Consider the following 8,947-nt stretch of genomic DNA (forward strand, 5'->3'; position numbering starts at 1 on the left):
CCTGAAGATGCAAATCTTCCTTGTGGTGCAATAAAGAAAACCTCTTACAATAAAATATTTTTTCCATAAAGTCCATTGAGGGGTGCAGGTCCAACCCTCTGTGTATACAAACATGATCCAGTACTGCTGCTACAAAGCAAGGCATGCTGGGGGGTTATACCGGGCCGCAGTGTGACCCAAAGGTACAGAACGTCCTGCACCCCTCACCAGACTCCAAGAACTCGACATTGACTTCAGAAACAATCTCCTTGTTATTGTGAAGCATGCGTCTATCTGTTCTCCTCTGCAGCCGGAATGTTTACCATACAGACTGGGAGTTTCCTGATTGGATTCCATGTAAAGACAGCTGGCGCTTCCTGTCCTTCCAGTGAGTACCATCACCCCCCGCCATCATTTACTGACAGATATTGGGAAGATCATATCATGGGCATAGGAGGGTAGAACCTCTGAATGTACCGGGAGGAGGGCAAGGGGGTCCGGGCATTGGTTGTCTCATAGGGCAGACAGGGGGGTGCAGGGGTACTACAGGAGAAGTGCAAATCCAGGGATTGGGGAAAAAAGGGGCAATAGGTGTGAATACATGTGATGGTAGGGGGGAAGTTACAACCAAGCAGAGAGGGGAAACATGGGGGGGGGGGGGGGGGGTAGATAATGCCAGTAAGGATGGTCATGATGGGATGTTATGGGGGTGTATTGTGTCACAGTTCTGTCATTGTTTTATTATTTATTATGAGGGTTGTATGCAGTAATTGTATTTGTATTTGTACAGGGATGCAGAACCTTACCTCCCTCTCCTGCCCACCTCACCTCCATTCTCCATCAGAAGGGAAGGGATCAAAGAAGAGACCGAGCCTTGCATGCTGAACAGGTCTGTGGACTTCTTGTTGGTGCCACTGTAGTATATGGGAAGGCGACCCCCTCCCTCTTTACCCTGCGGGCACAGGCGACCTCCCCCCTCCCCTTTACCCTGTGGGCACAGGCAACATCCCCCCCTTTTTCCCTGCGGCCCTAATGGACTGCATATCAAGCAGCCCTCTGTCTTGCCCCTCATTATATTGGAAAGCTTTCTTCCCTGTCCATCATATTCACTTACAATCCCCATATCTCTCTCCTCCTGTGCAGGTTTCAGTGTCTCCCCCCTCACCCTGAGCGATGGGACTTTACCTTCTTTGTAGGGGGCCCTGTTTGGTCCATGGAGTGGTGCCCGACCCCGGCTGGTTCTGGGGCCAGTCAGTATCTTGCCGTGTACTGTCACCGTGGAATGGATGACCGGCATAGCTTGCACATGACAAACAGCCAACCGGTGCTGCTGCAGATCTGGAGCCTGGGGGTCCTAAATGTGGAGAGTGGGTGAGTACCAAGGTGACCAGCTCTTCATCCATCCGTTACGGAATGTCCTAGAATTCTGGGTTCACTGGCTATTCTACATTCACCAATAGTCCTATTAGGGGTGAATAAAGATGTGATTCAGCTTTCACTGCAGCTTTATAAGATCTGGGGAGGACAGGATAGACCGGTATAGAGAGCTGGTGGAGGAGATCATTAAATCCGGGGCATGCAGAGGGCGTTAATCTGTAGTAATCTCATTTCATAATCTCATGCCCCTCATGGTATGCAGGTAAAAGGGGGCTCCCCTAGAAAGTAGCCTTGTGGTATAAATGTCCTCATCCAATAACATGTGGAGAAGATAGCCCCCCAGATTGGGTACAGTTCTTCATTGTGACATAGTGCGGGGTATTAGGAGGATTTGTAGTTGGTGGGTGTGGAGTATAAAGGAGATCTCAGTGCAGCATTGTGTCCTCTATGCTCTTTTTAACCCGATAATTAATTCTGTTTCCTCAGCTGCGATTCCTCTGCGTCTTTCTCCTATGGGTTGGCGGTGGATGAAGGCTGCATCTGGGACATGAAATTCTGCCCCAGCGGAGGGTGGGAACTCCCATCTACCCCAAAGAAGGTGAGTCTAGGGCATGGGGGCAGAGCTTCATGGGAAAACATGACTTATGTTTCTCCCCTCCTTACTTCCCTCTGAAAAGATTGAGGATTCATTGGGTCCATATTGAGTTTTTTCTTTTGAAATAATAACCCCGGCTATCTTCTCTTGGGTTGTTGTTCCCTTACTTCCTGTCTGTATATGTATGGAGCGGCACCCCGCTGTGCTCTCTCCCTTCACTTCCATTATGATCATTCCTCGTTCGTGTATCTGCCAGGATGGATCCATGAATGACGAGTGCTGTACACATGCCAGATTCTCAGCCCTGAGGCGATTATCACACGTGTGTACATAGCTTTAGTTATGAGGAGCAGTAAAGTACGGCCATCTTGTACAGATAAACGTATAAGGTGATATGATCGCTTACAAGTACTTACAATTACAGAATGTACACAGCTTTGTGTATATAAGACCACATACATTACACAGTGTACTTGCTCAGTATGACTTCTCATGTTATATATTACACAGAATATGATGGCTTGCATGGACGTACTGTTCACGGCTTCATTACAGGCTGCTCATATATAATATTAAACACATGAAAGAGCCCGTCTTATCATAGACGCAGAGCTACGTCCCATAAAGAGCAATGCAAAAATACATTTTCGAACGTGAGACTTTCAAGTGCTAAATCATTATTTATAAGCAATTATTTAATATACAACACCCATATATAACCTTCGGAGAATCAGTGGATGTTGTATATTGAATAATTGCTTACATATTGTCTAAATCTGTTTATCCTATTATTCTCATTCCTGAAGAAGCAGCCTCAGCGCTGCAAACATGTCAGCCTTTCTTTAGAAAACTCCTATTACTGTTACATAGTTCTTTATGGATAGAAGTCATGTTTTATGAATTTTCATTTTTGTTTTGTTATAATAGAAATATTGATTTTAAAAATAATGATTTAGCCCTTTAAGTCCCACATTGGAACACTCTTGTTCAGAAATGTATTTGCCCAAACCTGGACTGCATATTCCAGATGTGGTGTGACCAATGCTTTGTACAGGATTATGTCTCCATCTCTGCATAGTGATTTTGTTTTTTAGGACCCCTTGGCAGAAAGTGTAGAACCCCTATATGTTTTCCACTTTCAGATGGTCCAGTCCTTGCTGTGTATGTGGTATTATTTTTTATAGCACCAACATATTACGCAGCACTGTACAAAGCCCATAGTCATGTGACTAGCTGTCCCTCAGAGGAGCTCACAATCTAATGTTCCTACCATAGTCAAATGTCATTAGTCCTAGATTGTAAGCTCTTCAGGGCAGGGTCCTCTCCTCCTCCTGTGTCACGCTCTGTATCTGTCTCTCATTTGCAACCCCTATTTAATGTACAGCGCCGCGTAATATGTTGGCGCTATATAAATCCTGTTTATTATTAATAATAATAATGTCTGAGGTCAGTTTTGAGGAGAAGCCAATAACCTAACGGCATGTTTTTGGAATGTGGGAGGAAACCGGAGTACCCGGAGGAAACCTACACATACACAGGGAGAACCTGCAAACTCCATGCAGATAGAGGTTAATATAGGGGTAATATATCAATGCATTAACCCCATCCAGCAGGTGGTGAACCTAAACCGATTGCTTCCTGGTGGCTCCTAACTTCCTTTTTGCCAAAAATGGATCCAGATAGCACGTGGGATCAGATTAGGCAGACTGCGGAGTATGTAGACATCCGATTCCCTTTTCCTTGAAGCCGGGATTGGACCATAGTTCATTCTCTTCATACACAGGCTGCCAAATGACACAAATTCTTTCATTTAAATATATAAAAACAAATCAAACTTATTATCTTCTGATAAAATATTCCCTGTAAATGTACAGCCGTCCAATCACATAATAGGATGTGAAGGCATTGTGCTGCCCCTAGGGGGCACCCTCACACCACCTATCAATGTGTGATTCTATGAATGGCCGAGCCATAGGTTATGGAGTCTCACAGAGGGGGATTTGTATCCCACGCCTTCCATATACAGTCACTGCATTGGTATCTAGGCCCATATCACGGTCATTCTGCAATCCTACAGCCAGGACACCTGGACCCAATAAGATAAGCATGTAATATGTCAGTAATATGTCTGGACAGCCCTATCTGAAGTCACCCGCTTGTACAATCACTATCTGTATGGCACATTGCTCATTTAGACAATTGATATGTGCTGAGGATTGGACATAGGTGCAGATAAAACAAAGGATTCTGGGTAATGCTCGGCCTATAAACTGCAGGACAATGAGATGTGCCCCCCCCCCCCTTCTGGGGTCAGTAGAGCGGTAAAGAGAACCCTCCCCACCCTCTGGGGCTATTGTCAGGAAACGTGTATTACCAGCTCTGTATTGTGAAATCTAATCACTATTACAGACTATCCAGATGGTTATTACATGGATGAGAGCCTCCGTCTCTCCATCGTCACATCTGCTGTCTGTGTCCTAATATACAAACACTTGGGACCGCAGAGAACACATCAGTCTGTGTGCCAATATGCAGACACTGGGGGCATGAGGGTACTGAGGGCTAGGGTAGGTGGCACTAAACCTCCTGTGGTGTGTGTGTCTCAGTATATAGACGCTAGGGACCTCGGAGTACACAAAGTAGATGGTATGGAGCTTCTTGTGGGCTTTGTCCTGGTATACGGACACCAGCGAGTTCATAGTTAGGTGATACAGAGTTTCCTGCAGTCTGTTCCTAGTATACCGAAAGCAGGGACCTCAGCGTACACATAGAGGTAGGTGGTACTGAGCTTCCTGCGGGTTGTGTCTCTCAGTATACAGATGCTAGGGACCTCTGAGTACACAAAGTAGATGGCATGGAGCTTCTTGTGGGCTTTGCCCTGGTATACGGACACCAGTGAGTTCAAAGTTAGGTGATACGGAGCTTCCTGCAGTCTGTGCCCTAGCATACTGACAGCAGGGACCTCAGAGTACACATAGAGGTAGGTGGTACTGAACCTCCTGAGGTGTGTGTGTGTTTCAGTATATAGACGCTAGGGACCTCTGAGTACACATAGAGGTAGGTGGTACTGAGCTTCCTGCGGGTTGTGTCTCTCAGTATACAGATGCTAGGGACCTATAAACACACAAAGTAGGTGGTATAAGGCTCCCTGTAGTCTGCGGGTGTATTACATATATAAACACACACTTTTACACCCCGGGGGGCGTTTTCCTGGTGTGTTCTGATCCCTTTTCAGTGCATGGTCTGGTAATTAGTATCAGTAAGAGGAGATGAATTCGGAGTCACCATGATGTCATGCTCCATGAAGAGGGATCCTTTAGGGCCATCAGTATGGTGGAGTCACCCATACTACATGACAAACCTCTGCCAAGTCCATCCAAGGACTAGATTCCTCCATACTAGATCACCGACTCTGCCCCAGCCAATCCAGTCACTGCCCCCATACCATTTCCTAACTTCTGCCCAACCCATCAGTATGGTGGAGTCCCTTTATACTATATCACAAACATCTGCCTAGTCCAGGGGTCAGCAATCTTTTTTGCCTACTAGGCCATTTTAGGAGGAGAAGGCGGCACACTAGGCCGGACTGTCTCTCGAGTCCCGCACCGATGGCTCCTGAAGGGAAATCTCTCTCCTCCGCAATGCATACAGAGGAGAGGGAATGTCCCTTTACCCCAGGGGCAGAAGTGTTAACATCGGCCGCAGTAAATAGGGCAGGAAGACATAACAAGGAGGCTCAAGAGTTGCATGAGGCTCTGGAGCCGCGAGTTGCCGACCAGGAATAGGCCGGAACAGACTACTGGCTAGGCTGTATCTGGCCTAAAGCCCGGAGTTTGCTTACCCCTGGCCTAGTCCATCCAAATAGTAAAATCCTCCATACTATATCACCAACCTCTGCCCAAGCCAATCCAGTCACTGCCCCCCATTACCTTGTCCTAACCTCTGTCCAAGCAATCAAATTAGTAGAGTCACCTCATACTAGATCACCGACCACTGCCTAGCCAATCCAGTCACTGCCCCTCTTACCATATCCTAACCTCTGCCCAACCCATCAGTATGGTGGAGTCACAAAAAATGTATTAGAAGCTGAATTTTATTACATGAAGTCGTTGATTACTATGAATTTGATGCTAATACTGCCTTAAAAGTCCCTCTGAGCTTTCTTGCTTCTGTTTTTTAGATTATTTTGGGATGTGGCAGGTAGACTTTGTATTGTATTATTGAAAAGATTGTTCAGCCCTCTTCCATCTTTAAATGAGATAAGGAAAATATATGAAAAATTAATGATTCTTACTTGGATGGCTATCCTATTGATGCAATAATGGAAATGTAATAATAATTAATAATCCATTACTAGTAGAGAAAGGTATCTGGAAATATATGAAATAAAGTTTTTTTTTATATATATTATATATTAAATCACAAACTGTTTTAAGTTAGAGTTGTAATATACGTTTGATCCACAAGATGGCGCACCTATGATTTAAGAATGAAACACTGACCTATGGCAGGGGTCAGCAACCTTTACTATCAAAAGAGCCATTTTGCCTCCTCTTCCACTAAAGAAAAATAGTCTGGAGCCGCAAAACATAACAGCCAGAGACACACGCAGGATTGGGTATCGGGTGAGTATATTATTTTAATTATTTTATCACACCTTTGTCGTATAGGACGCACTAACTTCCCCCCCCAGTTTTGGGGAAGAAAAAGTGCGTCTTATACGGCAAAAAATACGGTACTCATTATATTAGTTACGTTCAAGAATGTAAAGCTGATAGGTAAGTATGTGGAGGGTTAAATAAGTATTGTTACAGGACTGTATAACTAGAATTAATGTGAGCCATATACTTGTACAAGTTATATTTTCATATAAGGAGTTGTTTTTCTTCTTTCTTTTTTTTTATTGAGTTTTTAACAAGATACAGCAAATACATAAAAAGAAAAAAGAAATATAAACAGACATTAACAAAAGACAGAGAAAACAAATAGAACAATAACAAAATACAATGGCAGCTAAGGTTCAACAATATTATGAATAGCTAGAGTAACAATATCCTATATATCAATCTATTTTTGTTTACATATAGAGGTTAAGAATTTTTCCCAAACTTTCCAATTTGCATGAGACTTATAGGAAACTTATATGTTAGGTGTTGTAGAGTGGTTCCATTTAGTTACGATAGAGAGTCGAGCTGTGTGACTATATTACGGTAGCAATGCGGGAATCTCTCCATTCCCAGATTAAGGTATATTAATGGCTAGTTAAACATCCTGTAACCTTTGATATTAACACAAAAATAGAATTCTAAAAACTACGTATATTTTTACATTCCCAGGACATATGTAGATAAGTGCCCAAATCCCCACAATTCCTCCAACATAAAGGAGAGTGGCACATACTTCGAAAGTCTGTTTGGTGTTCTATACCATCTACATAAATGGTTTTGGTAGATTTCCCAATGAGAGTTACATTTAGATCCTCTAGAGCTTTAATAAATTGCAGTTTTCCATTGGGAAAGAGAAAAGGAACGCTATAAATCTTGCTCCCAAATAGAGAAAATATGAATTCTCCGCCAAGTACTCTTATTTTGGATTAAATTATAATATACAGACATACCTCCTGTACATAGGTTAATATTTTGGCTTCTTTTCCAAAAAACTGCTGGTACCCTGTTTCCCCGATTATAAGGCACTCTCTTATATTTTTTGAAATGCCAAAATATGCACTGGGTCTTATTTTCAGGGGATGTCCTATTTTTCCATGAAGAAGACTACAGTACACATTTATTGTTGAAAGTCACTCATGATCACTCATGTTCCATTGATTGTCCCCTTCTGATCGGTGTGTAAGGTGTTGTAGGTTGAACATGGAATGTGGGGTAATGTAGGAGGAATATGGGGTGTGTAGGGTGATGTTGGTTGAACATGAAATGTGTGGGGTAATGTAGAAGGAATATGTGGTGTGTAGGGTGATTTTGGTTGAACATGCAATGTGTGGGGTAATGTAGGAGGAATACGAGGTGTGTAGGGTGATGTAGGTAGAACATGGAATGTGTGGGCTAATGTAGGAGAAATTTGGGGTGTGCAGGGTGATGCAGGTTGAGCATGGAATGTGCGGGGTAATGTAGATAGAATATAGGGTGTGTAGGGTGATGCAGGTTGAACATGGAATGTGTGGGGTAATGTAGGAGGAATACGGGGAGTGTAGGGTGATGTAGGTTGAACATGGAATATGTGGGCTAATGTAGGAGAAATTTGGGGTGTGCAGGGTGATGCAGGTTGAGCATGGAATGTGTGGGGTAATGTAGATAGAATATAGGGTGTGTAGGGTAATGTAGGAGGAGTACGGGGTGTGTAGGGTGATGTAGGTTAAACACGGAATGTGTGGGGGTAATATAGGAGGAATATGGGGTGTGTAGGGTGATGTAGGTTGAACATGGAATGTGTGGGGTAATGTAGGAGGAATATGGGGTGTGTAGGGTGATGTAGGTTGAACATGGAATGTGTGGGGTAATGTAGGAGGAAACGGGGTGTGTTGGGTGATGTAGGTTAAACATGGAATGTGTGGGGGTAATGTAGGAGGAATATAGGGTGTGTAGGGTGATGTAGGTTAAACATGGAATGTGTGGGGTAGTGTAAGAAAAATTTGGGGTGTGCAGGGTGATGCAGATTGAGCATGGAATGTGTGGAGTAATGTAGGAGGAATATGGGGTGTGTAGAGTGATGTAGGTTGAACATGGAATGTGTGGGGTAATGTAGGAGGAAAACGGGGTGTGTAGGGGGATGAAGGTTGAACATGGAATGTGTGGGTTACGGTAGGAGGAATATGGGGTGTGTAGGGTAATATAGGATGAATAAAGAATGTGTAAAGTAATGTAGGAGGATTACAGGGTGTGTAGCATGATGTAGGTTGAACGTAAAGTGTGTGGGGGTAATGTAGGAGGAATATAGGGTGTGTAGGGTAATGTAGGTTGATCATGGAATGTGTGGGGTAAT

At 43.8% G+C, this 8,947-nt stretch overlaps 1 protein-coding gene across 1 annotated transcript; it reads left to right on the forward strand.

Moving 5' to 3' along the window:
• Positions 1–215: 215 nt before the first annotated feature.
• On the forward strand, positions 216–2,835 carry LOC140344941 (general transcription factor 3C polypeptide 2-like). The gene is made up of 5 exons (XM_072432128.1): positions 216–367; positions 770–868; positions 1,123–1,350; positions 1,843–1,954; positions 2,758–2,835. Exons 1-5 carry the CDS (start codon positions 264–266, stop codon positions 2,833–2,835), a joined length of 621 nt encoding a protein of 206 aa, XP_072288229.1. The 5' UTR covers positions 216–263.
• Positions 2,836–8,947: the final 6,112 nt, after the last annotated feature.

The sequence above is a fragment of the Pyxicephalus adspersus genome, unplaced genomic scaffold (assembly GCF_032062135.1).
Source record: "Pyxicephalus adspersus unplaced genomic scaffold, UCB_Pads_2.0 Sca225, whole genome shotgun sequence".
Lineage (NCBI taxonomy): Eukaryota > Metazoa > Chordata > Amphibia > Anura > Pyxicephalidae > Pyxicephalus > Pyxicephalus adspersus.

Excerpts from the sequence above, each read along its gene's own strand:
- LOC140344941 (XM_072432128.1), top strand. The coding sequence starts at position 264 with ATGCGTCTATCTGTTCTCCTCTGCAGCCGGAATGTTTACCATACAGAC. Across the intron at positions 869-1,122 it reads GAGCCTTGCATGCTGAACAG|GTTTCAGTGTCTCCCCCCTC; the intron begins GTCTGTGGACTT and ends CCTCCTGTGCAG. Across the intron at positions 1,351-1,842 it reads GTCCTAAATGTGGAGAGTGG|CTGCGATTCCTCTGCGTCTT; the intron begins GTGAGTACCAAG and ends CTGTTTCCTCAG.